General features: G+C 51.1%; 1 protein-coding gene across 8 annotated transcripts in view; it reads left to right on the top strand.

Moving 5' to 3' along the window:
* The window catches only part of CHD5 (chromodomain helicase DNA binding protein 5), a 75,239-nt gene that overhangs the window by 52,808 nt on the left and 5,463 nt on the right, over positions 1–16,968 (top strand). For 5 of the 8 annotated variants that reach the window (XM_032301051.1, XM_032301053.1, XM_032301049.1 and 2 more), the window contains 10 exons: positions 205–338; positions 776–920; positions 1,326–1,485; positions 3,933–4,012; positions 4,268–4,400; positions 12,298–12,387; positions 13,008–13,148; positions 13,403–13,511; positions 14,759–14,891; positions 15,286–15,481. In XM_032301051.1, the coding sequence (XP_032156942.1) occupies positions 205–338; positions 776–920; positions 1,326–1,485; positions 3,933–4,012; positions 4,268–4,400; positions 12,298–12,387; positions 13,008–13,148; positions 13,403–13,511; positions 14,759–14,891; positions 15,286–15,481 (1,321 nt within the window). The remainder of the gene's footprint in view (positions 1–204; positions 339–775; positions 921–1,325; positions 1,486–3,932; positions 4,013–4,267; positions 4,401–12,297; positions 12,388–13,007; positions 13,149–13,402; positions 13,512–14,758; positions 14,892–15,285; positions 15,482–16,968) is intronic. The other 3 variants (XM_032301052.1, XM_032301054.1, XM_032301050.1) reach the window with 1 other exon arrangement.

Raw genomic sequence — 16,968 nt, 5'->3', positions numbered from 1 at the left:
GGGACTGCCGAGGGCCTCATGCCAGGTAGAGGTGGGGCTGGTCTGGTCTTTGTCACCAGGGTCCTGCTCCAGGTGGCGGCCCCTGCCTTCTCTGTGTCCCCTCCTGCCTTCTCCTCCTCCCGTACCTTTCTTCCTCATCCCAGAATCCTCCACTCCCACCCCGTCTCTGCCCTGGGCTCACACTCCTGTGCTCCACCCGCTCAGGTGCTGGGCTTCAATGCCCGACAGCGGAAGGCCTTTCTGAACGCCATCATGCGCTGGGGCATGCCCCCGCAGGACGCCTTCAACTCCCACTGGCTGGTGCGGGACCTTCGAGGGAAGAGCGAGAAGGAGTTTAGGTAAAGGGGCTAGGTGGTAGCCCAGGGCATGACCACCTGCCTCTGAGGAGGGCAGGCTCCCACGGGTGAGCCTCACATAGGGCAGTGTCTGCTTCCGCCAGGATGAGGCCTTCTGGAAAGTTCACTGCCGTTTGGTCTTTGGGTGGCTAGAGTCCTGGTGCCGGGCAGGGCTGATGTGCAGAAAACACTGACCATCCGCCCCTGCCCAAACCAGCTGGTGTTACAGCAGCAAGGAAGATCCCAGTCAGGGCTGTTCTAGCCGGTCCCCTCGCCAGGGAGGCCCTCTCTGTCCTTTCCCAGGCCTGGCCCTGGAGCCCTGACTGGGAGGTGGGCGATGGTTGATGATCAGCCAGGAGGTCCCCTGGGGTCCTGCCAGCCCTCTCAGAGGGTTCTTGCCGGCCCCCCACTCCCTGAGCCCCAGTCCCCCCCCACCCCAGAGCCTATGTGTCCCTCTTCATGCGGCACCTGTGTGAGCCGGGGGCGGACGGCGCAGAGACCTTCGCGGATGGCGTACCCCGGGAGGGCCTCTCCAGGCAGCACGTGCTGACCCGCATTGGGGTCATGTCACTAGTTAGGAAGAAGGTGGGTGAGTAACTCTCCGTAGGGCCCTTCCTGGTGACGGCCTGGGGTTCTGGCACTGTCCCTTGGGGGTCAGTGGTCAGAGAGCAAGTGCCTGGCTCAGGCCACACAGCTGCCCAGGGTCTGAGTCAGGCCAGAGGGACTGACCCGGAAAGCCTTTCTGGGTGAGGGGCCTGAGGGTGGAGGCCAGGATGGTGGATTACAGTTGGGGGACACACAGTGGGTGGGATGGCAGGCAGGGGAGCATTGTGGTCAGGAGGGGCACGCCTTGGCCAGCCTTGGGCAGAGGCAGCAGCTACCCCAAGCCTGTGACACCCGAAGTCCCTGTGGCTGCCCCGAGGCCCTTAGGGCTGAGCCACAACCACCACCCTCCCTCTTTTGCTCCCACCTTCCCTCCCACCACCCCAGGTTCAAGAGTTTGAGCATGTCAACGGGAAATACAGCACCCCAGACTTGATCCCTGAGGGGCCCGAGGGCAAGAAGCCGGGCGAGGTGATCTCCTCAGACCCCAACACGCCAGTGCCCGCCAGCCCTGCCCACCTCCCGCCAGCCCCGCTGGGCCTGACAGGTCTGTGGGCTGGGTGGGCCAGGGAGGGCACTGGGGTTATGGAAAGTGGCAAGGTCACAGGAACCCCCAGTCTAACCCGCACCCCTTAGAAGACGGCCCCTCCTTCCCCCATGGTCCCTGTTGGCTGAAATGTCACTCTCTAGAGTTTTTCATTTTAATGACAATTTTGAGATATAATTTACATACATACTGCAATATTTACTCTTAAAAAATTGGCTGGGCCTGGTAGCTCATGCCTGTAGTACCAGCACTTTAGGAGGCCAAGGCGAGAGGATCACCTGAGCTCAGGAGTTTGAGACCAACCTGGCCAACATGGCAAAATCCTGTCTTGGGCCGGATGTGGTGTCTCAAGCCTGTAATCCCAGCACTTTGGGAGGCCGAGGGGTAGATCACAAGGTCAGGAGATCGACACCATCCTGGCTAACATGGTGAAACCCTGTCTCTACTAAAAATATAAAAAATTAGTTGGGCATGGTGGCATGCGCCTGCAGTCCTAGCTACTCGGGAGGCTGAGGCAGGAGAATTGCTTGAACCTGGGAGGCGGAGGGTTGCAGTGAACCGAGATCTCACCACTGCACCCCAGCCTGCGGTCACAGAGCAAGACTCTGTCTCAAAAAAAAAAAAAATGTGCTATTCAGTGATTTCTAGTATATTCACAGGGTGTACAACCAGCACCACTACCTAAGGCCAGAATATCTTCATTCCCCTCAAAAAAGAAACCCCTTACCCATTAGCAGCCACTCCCTTCCTGTGTGTGTGGATTTCGCAATGCTGGACGTTTTGTGTATGGGGCACCGCATGGAATGTGACCCTTTGGGTCTCTCTTCTGTCACTCAGTGCGGGGGTTCCAGGTTCATCCACATTGCTGTGTGCATCCGTGCTTCATTCATTCCGCATTATGGCTGATTACGTTTTCTTTTCCTTTTTTGAGATGGAGTTTCGCTTTTGTCACCCAGGCTGGAGTGCAATGGCACGATCTCAGTCCACTGCAACCTCCACCTCTCAGGTTCAAGCAATTCTCCTGCCTCAGCCTTCCAAGTAACTGGGATTACAGGCACACACCACCATACCCAGATAATTTTTGTATTTTTAGTAGAGACAGGGTTTCCCCATATTGGCCAGGCTGGTCTTGAACTCCTGACCTCAGGTGATCCACCTGCCTTGTCCTCCCAAAGTGCTGGGATCACAGGTATGAGCCACCTCGCCTGGCTGATAACGTTTTCTTGTATGGATTTACTGCATTTTGCTTATCTATTGCTCTGTCAATAGATTTTGGGTTGTTTCTACTTTTTGGCTACTGTGAGTTACGCTGCTGTGAATTGGTGCATTTTACGTTTCTGTGTGGACATAGGTTTTTAGTTGTTTTGGGCAGATATCTGGGAAAGGAATTGCCAGGTCATGTGATAGCTCTGTTTTCCCTTTTGAGAAACTACTAGACTGCTTTTCAAAGCAGCTGTACCATTTTACGTTCCTGCCGGTGTTGTACAAGAGCTCCAGCTCCTCTGAGTCTTCCTCAGTGCTTGCTGTCTGCCTTCATGGTCCTAGCCATCGTGGTGAGCGTGAGGTGGCATCTCACTGTGGTTCTGATGGGCATTTCCCTGCCGCCAGGGATGTTGCGTGTTGTTTGGTGTGCTTATTGGCTATTTGCAGACTTGTAGGAATGTCTTTTCAGACTCTTTACACACTTTTAATTGGGTCATTTGTGCCTAGGTGTCTCTTTGGTGACCCAGGTATTTATTTGGGTGAAGCAAATCCCTGGTAAATACCTGGTCCCTCCGTTGGGGCTCACAGGCCTGGGGCAGGCATAGTTATCCCCTGCTGATGGCTGAGGCCAGGCCCTAAGATGCGCAGCACCTCCAAGCACAAGTGAACCCTTGGAGGTGGACACGCCTTGGTTTGCTTCTTGGCTTTGCCCTCAACTCTGTCTAATCTTGGGCAAGTTACCTAACCTCTGTGAGCCTCCGCTTTCCCAGCTGTGATGCATCTACCTCCCAGGGCTTCTCAGAGCCACGTAAGTGACCAGCACTTTGCGGCAGCTGAATCAGCAGACAGGAAACTCACTCTGTCCAGAGGCACATGGCCAGCCAGCCTGTCCGAAAGCTGGAACCAGGCCAGGCATCGTGGCTCCCAATCTGTGCCTCCATCTGCCTCACCTCCTTCCCTCCAGATGAGCAGCCACTGCTGTGTGCGGCCCCCTCCTGACTGCCCCTCTTTTTGGTCTCACTGGGTTCAAGGGTCCTCCAAGCACCCCTGAGTCTTAGGCCCGGTCTGTCCTCTCTGGCTTAGCTGGGGATCCTGCCAGTCTCTCCAGGAGATGCTTGGTGTCGATGGAGCCTCCTGAAGGCGAAGCCCCTCCTCTCCTCTCTGCCACCCGCCTCCCTGCCCTAGCCCTTCCCGTCTGAGTCCACCTGTCTCACCTGTCTCACCTCTTTCTCTTGTTCTTTCAGACAAAATGGAAGCCCAGCTGGGCTACATGGATGAGAAGGACCCGGGGCTGCAGAAGCCAAAGAAACCCCTGGAGGTCCAGGTGTGGAACTTGCTGGCGTCTGGGTCTGTGGTGCGTGTGGGGTGGAGGTTGGGTCTTGGGACCTTCTCAGGCCCTGCACAGCCAGGTGGAACCCAGAACTCCTGGGTCCCTTTTCAAGCCTCTGGGTCTTGGGGAGCAGGCTGGGAGCAAGCGATGGAAGCCAGGAGAGTGGGTTCCCAGCCCAGCGCACGTTCCCTGCCCTCTGTTCCTGGTGAGGCCCCAGGCCCTGCAGCTTACCTGGTTTCCCCTCTGCAGGCCCTGCCAACTGCCTTGGACAGAGTGGAGGGCGAGGGCATGCACGAGAGCCCAGCCAGCAAGGAGAGAGCCCGCGAGGAGCGGCCGGAGGAGAAGGAGAAGGCCCCGCCCTCCCCAGAACAGCTGCCTAGAGGTTGGGGCTTCCCGCAGGCCGCCCACTCCAGTGCCATGTCTGGCCTCAGCAGGCCCGGGTCAGGGAAGGGCAGGTGGCTGTACTTCAGCTCATTTCTTGCTGGCAGAGGGGCAGACTCCATCGCTCTGCAGGCCCCCTGGTGAGGGGAGGGCAGGCGCTCAGCTCTCCATACATGGACTTATGGACTGGAGAAAGGGTCTTACTCTGTCACCCAGGCTGGAATGCAATGGCACAATCTTGGCTCATTGCAACCTCTGCCTACCGGGTTCAAGGGATTCTTGTGCCTCAGTCTCCCGAGTAGCTGGGAGTACCATGTGCCACCACACCCAGCTAATGTTTTTTCTTTGATTTTTAGTAGAGATGGAATTTAACCCTGTTGGTCAGGCTGGTCTCGAACTCCTGACCTCAAGGGATCCACTCACCTTGGCCTCCCACACCTTGGGGATTATAGGCATGAGCCACCTCGCCCGATGGTCTTTAACTTTTCTTTATCATACAGAGATTGGGGCTTATTGGACTACTTTCTTATTTGTGATTTCTGACTCAATTGCATTGTGGTCTGAAAATATGAGTCTGTATGAGGTTGTTGAAACCTGCTTTCTGGCTTGATATAGTCAGATTTTGCAAATGCTGTATGTGTGCTTGAAGAGAATGTCTGCTCCCTAATGGCTGGGTTTAAGGTTCTAAATATATGTGTTAGGGCCAGGCATGGTGGCTCACGCCTGTCATCCCAGCACTTTGGGAGGCTGAGATGGGTGGATCATCTCAGGTCAGGAGTTTGAGACCAGCCTGGCCAACATGGCGAAACCCCATCTCTACTAACGATAGAAAACTTAGTTGGGTGTGTTGGTGGGCGGCTGTAGTCTCAGCTACTCAGGAGACTGAGTCAGGAGAATCGCTTGAACCCAGGAGGCAGCGGTTGCAGTGAGCCAAGAACATGCCGTCGCACTCCAGCCTGGGCGACAGAGTGAGACTCCATTGCAAAAAAAATATATATATATATTATATATATGCATTAAATCAGTAGATAATGGATGCTAATTATGTTATTCAAGTTTTTAATATCTTTACTAGTATTTGGTTTGCTTTGATCAGTCAGTTTCTGAGAGACTTGTGTTAAAATCTCTCATTTTGGTTACAGATTAATCTCTTTCTTCTTATAATGCCAGATTTTCTTCATCTCCTTTGAGACTGAGTTGTCAGGTGCATATTTGTTTAGGTTTTTAATATTTTTCATGTGAAGTGTGCTTCTAATTATTGTGTAATGACCCTCTTATTCCTCTTTAAACTTTTTGCTTAAAAGTGTATTTATGCTGATTTGGGTTGCTCTTTTTTCTTTAGTATGTATTTGTTACGCTTTTCCCTATTCCTGTTTTTTTTTTTTTTTTTTAAATGTAACAGTTTTATGGTGACATAATTATAATTAACATATACAGTTGTGCCATTTTATTTATTTATTTATTTAGAGACAGAGTCTCGCTCTGTTGCCCAGGCTGGAGTGCAGTGGTATAATCGCAGCTCACTGCAACCTCTGCCTCCTGGGTTCAAGTGATTATCCTGCCTCGGCCTCCTGAGTAGCTGAGACTAGAGGCACATGCCATCACACCTGGCTAATTTTTTGTATTTTTAGTAAAGATGGGGTTTCACCATGTTAGCCAGGATGGTCTCGATGTCTGCCCACCTTGTCCTCCCAAAGTGCTGAGATTACAGGTGTGAGCCACCTCACCCAGCCGAGCCATTTAAAGTATACCATTCAGGCTGACAGCGGTGGCTCACGCCTATAATCCCAGCACTTTGGGAGGCCAAGGCAGGTGGATCACCTGAGGTCAGGAGTTCGAGATCAGCCTGGCCAACATGATAAAACCCCATCTCTACCAAAAATACAAAAATTAGCCGGGCATGGTGGCAGGTGCCTGTAATCCCAGCTACTCAGGAGGCTGAGGCAGAGGAATCATTTGAACCCAGGAGGCAGAGGTTGCAGTGAGCCGAGATGGTGCCACTGCACTCCAGTGTGGGCGATGAGATAGAAACTGTGTCTCACTAAATAAATAAATAAAGTATACCATTTGTGGCTGGGTGCAGTGGATCATGCCTGTAACCCCAGCACTTTGGGAGGCCAAGGTGGACAGATCATGAGGTCAGGAGTTTGAGACCAGCTTGGCCAGCATGGTGAAACCCTGTCTCTACTAAAAGTTTAAAAAATTAGCCAGGCATGGTGTCGTGTACCTGTAGTCCCAGCTACTTGGGAGACTGAGGCAGGAGAATTGCTTGAACCTGGCAGGCGGAGGCTGCAGTGAACCGAGGAGATCGTGCCATTGCACTCCAGCCTGGGCGACAGAGCAAGACTCTGTTTCAAAAAAAAAAAAAAGGATACCATTTGTTATTTTTAGCACATGCAGAGTTGTGCAACCACCACTATTATCTAATTCCAGAACATTTTCCTCACTCCAAAAAGAAATTCTTCTTACCTATTGGCAATCACTCCCCATTCTTCCTCCTCCCCCCAGCCCCTGTCAATCACAAATGTACTTCTGTCTCTATGGATTGGCCTATTCTGAACATTTCATATCAGTGTAATAATACAATACATTGGCCTTTGTGTCTGACTTCTTTCACTTAGCATGGTGTTTTTATTTTATTTTATTTATTTTGAGACAGAGTTTTGTTCTTGTTGCCCAGGCTGGAGTGCAATGGCGCGATCTTGGCTCACTGCAACCTTTGCCTTCCTGGTTCAAGTTTTCTCCTGCCTCAGCCTCCTGAGTAGCTGGGATTATAGGCATGCGCCATCATGCCTGGCAAATTTTGTATTTTTAGTAGGGATGGAATTTCTTCATGTTGGTCAGGCTGGTCTCGAACTCCCCACCACTGGGGATCCACTGCCTTGGCCTCCCAAAATGCTGGGATTACAGGTGTGAGCCACCATGCCTGACCCTTTTTTTTTTTTTGGTAACATAGTGTTTTTAGCTCATCTATGTTGTGGAATGTATTAGTACTTCATTCCTTTCTTCTTCTTTTTTTTTTGAGACGAGCTCTCGCTCTGTCATCCAGGCTGGAGTGCAGTGGCATGATCTTACCTTACTATAGCCTTAACCTACTGGGTGCAAGCAATCTTTCCACCTCAGCCTCCCAAGTAGCTGGGACTACAGGTGCATATGCTGACACATCTGGCTTATTTTTGTATTTTTTCTAGAGATGGGGTTTTGCCATGTTGCCCAGGCTGGTGTTGAACTCCTGGGCTCAAGCGACCTTCCCACCTTGACCTCCTGGGATTACAGGCAGTATTTCATTTCTTTTTATGCCCAAATAATATTCTGTTGTACAGATCTACTATGTTTTATTTATCAATTCATAGTGATACATTTGAGTTTTGTTTCTGCTTTTTGGCTACTGTACACATTTGTGTATACATTAGGTTTTCAGTTCTTGTGGGTATATATCTAGGATTAGAATTGCTGGAGCATATGGTAATTCTCTGTAACATTTTGAGAAACTGCTGGATTGTTTTCCATGTGTATTGCATCAGTTCACATTCCTACCAGCATGTGTGAGGGTTTCGTTTTGTTCACATCCTTGCCAATACTTGTTATTATCTGTCTTTTTGATTATAGTCATCGTAGTGGGTAAGAAGTGGTATCTCATTGTCATTTTGATTTGTATTTCCTTTGTGCATAAAGATGTTGAATGTTTTTCATGTGATTATGGCTCATTTGTATATAATATGTTGAAGAAACATCTTTTCAGATCCTTTGTCTATTTTAAAATTGGATTATCTTTTTATTATTGAATTATAAGAGTTCTTTTTCGTTAATTAATTTAACAGTTTTAGAGACAGGATCTTACTCTGTTGACCAGGTGGGCTTTGAAGTCCTGGGCCCAGGTAATTCTCTGGCATTAGCCTCTTGAGTAGCTAGGATCACATGGGTGTACCACTGTGCCTGACTTATATGAGGTCTTTCTGTAGATTCATGTTCCTCATCAGATATATGATTTACAAATATTTTCTTTCATTTCTTCACTTTTAATCTCTTTGTAATGTTTTAGGTCTATCTTTTGTAGACAGTGTGTAGGGGATTCGTCATTTAAAATCTAATTATAGGGTCCCTGTCTTTTAGATGGCAAGTTTATTCTCTTTACATTTATTGTAATAACAAGATATGTGGTGGATTTCTACTGTCTTATTTTATACTTTATATTTTCCTTCTCTTTTCTCCTCTTTCCTCTTTTCCTGGCATCTCTTGGATTGATCAAATTTGCTTTATATCTATATATTTTTTATATCTCCTCTTTTCCCCCTCAACTCATTTGGAAGGCTTATAGTCAATTCTGTTCTGTACTCTTAAATTTTTCTGAATAATATGAGGACTTTAGATAGCTTTAGTTCGAACTCACTTCCCTTTCATCTGCCATGTTGCCCTTGCCCAGTATTTGTTGTTATGCTTCTAAATCTTTAATCCTTTTTTAGATCTCCTCACATTCTTAACAGTTTGTGTTTGCTTATTTGTTCATTATTGCTTCATTCAAATCCTTCCTAAAGCACACCTTTAATGGTGCTTTCGGCACATTTTTGGGAACGGTAAATTCTCTCACTGTTTGTTAGTTCTTTTACTCTTGAATAGTTATTACAATTCTAGATGGGATAGGGATCTTCCCTCAGCACTTTGAAGATACTCTTCCTTTTTTCTTTGGCATTCATTATGCCAAGAAGGCTACTGAGAAGCTGAGAAGGCTGCTGTTGGTGTAATTGCTGCTCCTGTGTAGGAAATTTCTCATTTCTATCTTTTCTCACGTCGAAAGACTGCATTTAAGACATTCTCTTTGTCTTTGGTGATATGTGGCTTCACTACAATGGAGGGTATTTTTGTTTTGTTTTTAGAGTGAAGTTTTTAATTATCTTGTGTGTGACTCACTGTGATTCTTAAAGCTGAATATTTATGTTCTGCATCAATTGTGGGAAAATTCTCATTCGCTCGTTGAATATTTTCTTTGCCCCCATTATGTTTATTTCCTCCTTCTGGAATTCCTATTACTCATTGATTGGTTCATTCATCCAACTAACATATATATATATGTATAAAGCCTGCTGAGTATCAGATGCTGTCCCAGGCATTGGGGACACAAGCAGTGAACCAAAACAGCTGAAAGCTTCATTCATGGAGTTTGTATTCCAGTGTAGAATACAGGCAATCAACAATAAACAAAAATATGTGTTGTTCAACCACAGACTCCAAATGCTCTGGGGAAGAAAGCAGAGTACAAGGTTAGCAAAAGATGGGGGCTGACACAGTTTTTATAGCTTGTGCTTCTTTTTTGTTTATTTATCTGCCAGGCTTTTTGAGTAATCCTTGGATCAAGCTTCCATGTATATTTTCTTTGCACAGCTGTTTTTTAAACCATTCCCATTTGTATTATTTTGCATGGCTGTGTCACAAATTACTGCATACATAGTAGCTTAAAACAGCACTCAGCACGAGCTCACAGTTGTGTGGGGCCGACCCCTGGAGTGGTATTTTTGGGTGTTCTGCTGAGGATATCACAAGGTTGAGGACATCAAAGTATCGACTAGGTTAAGTTCTCGTCTGGAGGCCCTGGGGAAAAGTCCACGTCCATGCTCACTCTTTCTTGTTGGCAGAATTCAGTTCCATGAGGCTGGAGGACTGAGGTCCCATTTCCTTGCTGGCTGTCAGCTGGGTGCATTTTCGGCCGCATTCCTGCCATGTAGTATGGTCTGTCTTCAAGCCAGCAATGGTGAACAGAAACCCTTCCATGCTTCGAATATCTGACTTCCTTTTTTGTGACTGGCCAGAGAAAAGGGCTCATGTGGTCAGGTTAGGCCTACTCAGGTCCTCTCTCTATTTTAAGCTCACCTGTGCCACAAAACGGAAGCTGCTCTAGGGAGTCCAGTCCATCCTCTTCACCGTCCAGGGGTTTTTGCTGGGCATGGACACCAAGGGCCAGAAGTCTTGGATCACATCTTAGAATTCTGCAATTAAAATGTCAACGATTGTGCATTTCATTTCTTCTATTTTTTTTTTTTGAGACGGAGTCTTGCTCTGTCACCCAGGCTAGAGTACAATGGCGTGATCTTGGCTCACTACAGCCTCTGCCTCCCGGGTTCAACCGATTCTCCTGCCTCAGCCTCCCTGTAGCCAGCATTATAGGCATCCACCACCACAACTGGGGAAATTTTTTTTTTTTTTTTTGAGACGGAGTTTCGCTCTTGTTACCCAGGCTGGAGTGCAATGGCGCGATCTCGGCTCACCGCAACCTCCGCCTCCTGGGTTCAGGCAATTCTGCCTCAGTCTCCTGAGTAGCTGGGATTACAGGCACGCACCACCATGCCCAGCTCATTTTTTGTAGTTTTAGTAGAGACGGGGTTCACCATGTTGGTTAGGCTGGTCTCAAACTCCTGACCTCAAGCGATCTGCCCACATTTCTAAAAATTTTATCTGTTTATTTCTAGTTTTGAGGGAGTCTTATTCTTTCCCTGTGGATTCTCTTCCTTCTTTTTCTTTTTCCTCTGTCTTTGGTCACTCTAGATATATTTATTTTAGAGCAAGCTTTTTCAGTCTGTGGCCCAGGATGGCTTTGAATGTGGCCCAACACAAATTCGTAAACTTTCTTAAGACATTTTGAGATTTTTTTGGTGAGAGATATATATATATAAAACCGATATGTATATATCACATATGTTTCTCTCTCTCTCTGTATATAATATATATGTATTTTAGCTCATCAGCTGTCATTAGTGTTTAGTGTATTTTATGTATGGCCCAAGGCAATTCTTCTTCCAGTGTGGCCCAGGGAAGCCAAAAGATTGGACACCCCTGTTTGAGCGTCTCTGACGCTGTCCTATTGCCCCAGGGTGCTGGTCTGCTTCCTGTGTGTCTGCTGCTGGGGGTATCATTGTTTTCTGGGTTTGGATTGGTGCATCCTTGGGCGACTTTTATCTGTAGGAGCCCCGTGTCCTCTGGGGAGTGGGAGTGTCCCCCTCTTTTGTTTCTGGTGGCTCAGGCCAGGAGGCTTCACAGGCAGTCTTGTTCTGGGAGCAGTTTTATGATGCTGTCTCTGCGTAGGGTGGTCCAGTTCAGATACCACCCACATGAGGACGAGGCTTTGGGTATGGGTTCCTGATGGGAGACCTTCTTTTCTTTGATCCCATGGTGGAGACGGGCCTTCTCACTCCCATGGCTGGTGGCAAGAACTTGCCTTCACAGAGACCATGGTATCGGAGGCCGTTGGCATCATGCCAGTTCTCTGCATCTTTTGGGCTTGAGGCCTCACCTGTCCTGCCTGGGTGTCGAGACACAGCCAGTTCTAAGCTCTCCAGGCCTCTTCCTGGTGTCTGATCACCCCAGCCTGGGGCACCGGATGCCAGCTCCTGCCTCTCTAGCTTCAGTTTCCCCTTCCTTCCTGTCACCTGGTGATTTCCTTCTCTTCTTGGGAACTCATCTTCTGTGTGCTTTTTATTTTTCTGGAAACAGGTTTTTGCTCTGTCACTCAGGCTGGAGTGCAGTGGTGGGATCTCAGCTCATGGGAGCTTTGACCTTCTAGGCTCAGCAGTCCTCCCGTCTCAGCCTCCTGAATAGCTGGGACCATAGGCGTGTGCCACCAAGCCCAGCTAATTTGTTGTATTTTTTTGTAGAGATGGGGTCTCACTATGTTGCCCAGGCTGGTCTTGAACTCCTGGTCTCAAGTGATCCTCCCGCCTTGGCCTCCCAAAGTGCTGGGGTTACAGGCTTGAGCCTGCACCCGGTTGAGGGGAGTTCTTTTTGGTGTCAGCTGTTGGACTCTGCAGAACATGTGAATGGGTAGGGTTCTTCAGTGGAAAACCAGCAGCCCAGAGTCCTCTCTGCTTTCTGGGACCCCGCCCCACACCGTGAACCTTCTTGTCTTGCAGAGGAAGTGCTTCCTGAGAAGGAGAAGATCCTGGACAAGCTGGAGCTGAGCTTAATCCACAGCAGAGGGGATGGTGCTGACCTCAGGCCAGGTCTGGGGCTCTTCTCTGTTCTCTGCCCATGCCCTGTGGTCCCTTGAGGGTGCCCTCTGGACCCTGTTCAGCCTCCCACAGTCTCCGAGGCACCGTCCCCTTGGCCCCAGGCCTGATTGGAGCTAGCATCTGGGAGCCTGGACTCGCCAGCCCCTCAGAGCCAATGCCAGGGGACAGGATCCCCTCCTCTCCCCTGAGCCCTGCTGTGCCCAGCTGCTGAGAGAGAGGAGGCTGGTTATAGAGCCTGGCCTGGGGGATTTGGGGCTCAGCCAGAAGCTTGGCATACCTCTAGGCACTGGAATGTTCTGGAACACTTGTCCTCAGATCAGCCCCCTCAGGCAGCTCTGCGTCTTTGAACCTGAGCTGTACTTTCATAACACTCTCCTGCCTTGCTCCTGGGTGGTCCTGATGTGCTGGGGGAGGAGCACTGGGCTTGGAGCAACCTCCCTGCTCAGGACGCAGAGAGGGACCGTTGGCTTGTTAAAAACCCTTCTGTGTGGCAAGCCCCCTGAGGACAAGGAGATGCTCTTTCTACTTGCCTCCTGGGTCCCCAGTGCTTGGCAGAGAGAGGCCCTGGGCACTGCTTTTGGGATGGATGAATGAATGTGATGTATCCCCAGCAGATGACAATAAGGCTGAGGAGAAGGAGCCCATTGAAACACAGCAAAATGGTGACAAAGAGGAAGAGGACGAGGGGAAGAAGGAGGACAAGAAGGGGAAATTCAAGTTCATGTTCAACATTGCGGATGGGGGCTTCACAGGTACTGGGGCTGGGGGTGGGCAGAGAGCTGAGGCTTCCTGACTGTGGATCCCAGGAGTCTAGACCAGTGGTAACTTTATACTAGAGTGTGACTGGTTGCTAAAAGTCCATTGTATAACCTTTCTTAGCAACACTGACTCACTGGACCTCTGTGGGTGGAGGCAGGGGCAGGGAGGGAGGGAGCGGCTGTCCAGTCCTGCCCGCGTGTCACAGCCGGGGCACTTCTCATCCTGCTCACCTTGGCTCTTTTCCCAGAGTTACACACGCTGTGGCAGAATGAGGAGCGGGCTGCGGTGTCCTCGGGGAAAATCTACGACATCTGGCACCGGCGCCATGACTACTGGCTGCTGGCGGGCATTGTGACGTATCCTTGGTCAGGCCGGGCTGGGCAGGCACTCACCTGTTCTTCTGTGGACCTTGGGCAGAGCGCTCTCAGGGCTCCAGGGAAGCCTTCCTTGTTCTTCCTCACTCTTCCATGCTCTTCCTCGATTCTGGCAGTGGCTAGGAATCCTTGGCATTGCTGTGTCGCCGCTGTCATCACGGCTTCTTCCCTGTGTGTCTCTGAGTCCACATTTCCCTCTTTTTTTTTTTTTTTTTTGAGATGGAGTTTCACCCTGTTGCCCAGGCTGGAGTGCAGCACCTCAATCTCAACTCACTGCAACCTCTGCCTCCCAGGTTCAAGTGATTCTCCTGCCTCAACCTCCTGAGTAGCTTGGATTACAGGCATCTGCCACCACCTCTGGCTAATTTTTGTATTTTTGGTAGAGACGGGGTTTCATCATGTTGGCCAGGCTGGTCTTGAACTCCTGACCTCAAGTGATCCACCCGCCTCGGCCTCCCAAAGTGCTGGGATTACAGGCATGAGCGACTGTGTGCAACCTTTTTCTTTCTTTCTTTCTTTCTTTTTTTTTTTTTGTGATGGAGTCTCGCTCTGTGGCTCAGGCTGGAATGCAGTGGTGTGATCTCAGCTCACTGCAGCCTCCACCTCCCAGGTTCAAGTGATTCTTCTGCCTCAGCCCCTCGAATAGCTGAGATTGAGGCGTGCACCACCACGCCTGACTAGTTTTTGTAATTTTAGTAGAGACGGGGTTTCGCCATATTGGTCAGGCTGGTCTCAAGCTCCTGGCCTCAGGTGATCCACCTGCCTTGGCCTCCCAAAGTGCTGGGATTACAGGCGTGAGCCACCGTGTCCAGCCCCAAATTTTACTCATCTTATGAGGATACCAGTCACTGGGTTTGGGGCCCACCCTCATCAGGTATGACCCTTTCTTAACTTGATTACATCTGCAAATACCCTCTTTCCAAAAAAGGTACCCATTCTCGGGTGCTGGGGCAGCACTTAAACATATCACCCAGGTTGTTGGGTAAAGAGTTAACCCTCTGAAGCCCCGGGCTGTGGCTGGTGTGCCCCGGGCACCCGTCAGTGTCTGCTGATGCTGTCGCTGTCCTGTTGTCGATATGCTCATCTAGCAGCCGGGCTTGAGGACTCACCTGAGAGTGTACAGCCAGGATACTGACCCCCGGCTGGCCCCTCCCCCTGCCCAAGCTGCCTCCTCCTGTGGCCCCACCTCTTCTCATGGCCAGGTTTGTCCTTAACAGTGCCCCACCCAGGCACGGCTATGCTCGCTGGCAGGACATCCAGAATGACCCGAGGTACATGATCCTCAACGAGCCCTTCAAGTCTGAGATTCACAAGGGCAACTACCTGGAGATGAAGAACAAGTTCCTGGCCCGCAGGTTCAAGGTCAGTTTTCTGCAGGGCCAGGGGCTACAAGCAGGGGGGAGAGACGGGTGTCAGGAGGGTCCTGGGCAAAGGAATTAGAGAGCAGCCACCCCCGCCACATACCTGGGTCACACTGCCACGAAGCAGTCAGTAAGTCCATCAACTAACAGTGGTGGCTCCTTGCTCTGGCCCCGGCTGGGGAGCGTCTGCTGCCCTGGGTTGATGGGTACAGAGAACCCAGCTTGGTGACCGCTCCAAGAGTTGGCCACCACCAGGCCAGGGTGGGCAGCAGACAGGAGTATGTCCTGTTTCCCTCCTTTCTGCTGGGAGCCTTGGCCTGGTGTGGGTGCTGATGGAGGATGGAGGGTGGCCATTCAGGGGGAGGGGCTGGGCCAACACTGTCCCCCGCCCCCAGCTGCTGGAGCAGGCGCTGGTCATTGAGGAACAGCTCCGGAGGGCTGCCTACCTGAACATGACCCAGGACCCCAACCACCCCGCCATGGCCCTCAATGCCCGCCTGGCTGAAGTAGAGTGCCTTGCCGAGAGCCACCAGCACCTGTCCAAGGAGTCCCTTGCTGGGAACAAGCCTGCCAATGCTGTCCTGCACAAGGGTGAGTGAGCCCTGCCCCCCGCAGTGTGGCCCATGCAGCTTCCTCCTGCCTGGTGAGCGCTCTTGGCTGTAGGTAAGGGGGCTCTGGGGTAGGGGCTGGGGACAGATGTCAGCCCAGAGCATGGTAGACTTCTGGGCCAATATGGGATGGTCCTGTCATCAGACTCCTCATCTCCCCTGCAGGGAAACTGAGGCTGCTTGCTTCTCCAGCCTGTTTCTCAAGCCTGCTCTGTGCAGGCCCTGGCCCAGACTATCAACACAGAAAACCACAAAACTGCAAAGGCTTCTGAGTCCTGACAGCGTGCCTTAAATGCATTGTGCCTTTTCTTTTTGTTTTTTTGAGATGGAGTTTCACTCTGTCGCCCAGGCTGGAGTGCAGTGACTCAATCTCGGCTCACTGCAACCTCTGCCTCCTGGGTTCAAGCAATTCTCCTGCCTCAGCCTCCCGAGTAGCTGGGACTACAGGCAATGCTGCCACACCCGGCTCATTTTTTGTATTTTAGTAGAGATGGGGTTTCACTGTGTTGGCCAGGCTGGTGGTGAACTCCTGAGCTCAGGCAGTGTGCCTGCCTCAGCCTCCAAAAGCTCTGGGACCACAGGCGTGAGCCACCGCACCCAGCCTCGTTGTGTCTTTAGCCCTGGCAACACCCGTCGGCCTGGAGCCCTCTCACTGGCCCTGTGCGGGAAGGGAGGACTCTGGCTGAGATCTCCGTCAGTTCAGACCTCTGGTGCTTGCTGCACATCTCTGCTGGGTCACGGGGCACACTTCTGCCCTCGGGGATCCCGGCTGGCTGTGGGAGGGTGGCCCTGTGGCGAGAGTTGCTGGACCCATCCCCATGCCCTGCAGTCCTCTCTGGTGTGCTCTGACCCTCTGCCTAGCTGGGCCTGGGACTGCAGGCCTCCCTGAGGACTCTTGGGAGGGAAGCCCTGTGTCGGCCGGTGTTTCTGGCTTGCTCGTCTACAGCCTGGGGGCCTCTGTCCAGCCCAGAGGGACCCCTAGGAGGAGTTCTTTGGAAGCCCCTGTTGTGTCTCCACTTGGCAGCACTGCCTGGCAGCCTGGGAGGGCCTGGTGCACAGCACCCCCTGGTGCCCACTTCTGGCCGAGTGCAGTCATACACCCTTGCAAATAAGCCCCAGCTCTCGTGCTGCATCCCTGGCACAGCCCTCCATCCCTCCACTCCTCCATCCCTTCATCATCCCTCCATCCCTCCACCCCTTCATCCCTCCATCCCTTGATCATCCCTCCATCATCCCTCCACCCCTCCATCCCTTGATCATCCCTCCATCCCTTCACTCCTCTATCCCTCCATCATCCCTCCATCCCTTTACCTCTCCATTCCTGCACCCCTTAATTCCCTCATCCCTCCATCATCCCCCATCCCTCCATCATCCCTCCATCCCTCCATCATGCCTCCATCCCTTTACCTCTCCATTCCTGCACCCCTTCATTCCCCCATCCCTCCATCATCCCTCATCCCTCCATCATCC

Source organism: Sapajus apella, unplaced genomic scaffold (genome assembly GCF_009761245.1).
Source record: "Sapajus apella isolate SASKATOON/1434 unplaced genomic scaffold, GSC_monkey_1.0 scaffold43, whole genome shotgun sequence".
NCBI lineage: Eukaryota > Metazoa > Chordata > Mammalia > Primates > Cebidae > Sapajus > Sapajus apella.
The sequence above is the reverse complement of the archived record's forward strand: the minus strand, read 5'-3'. Positions and strand labels throughout refer to the sequence as shown.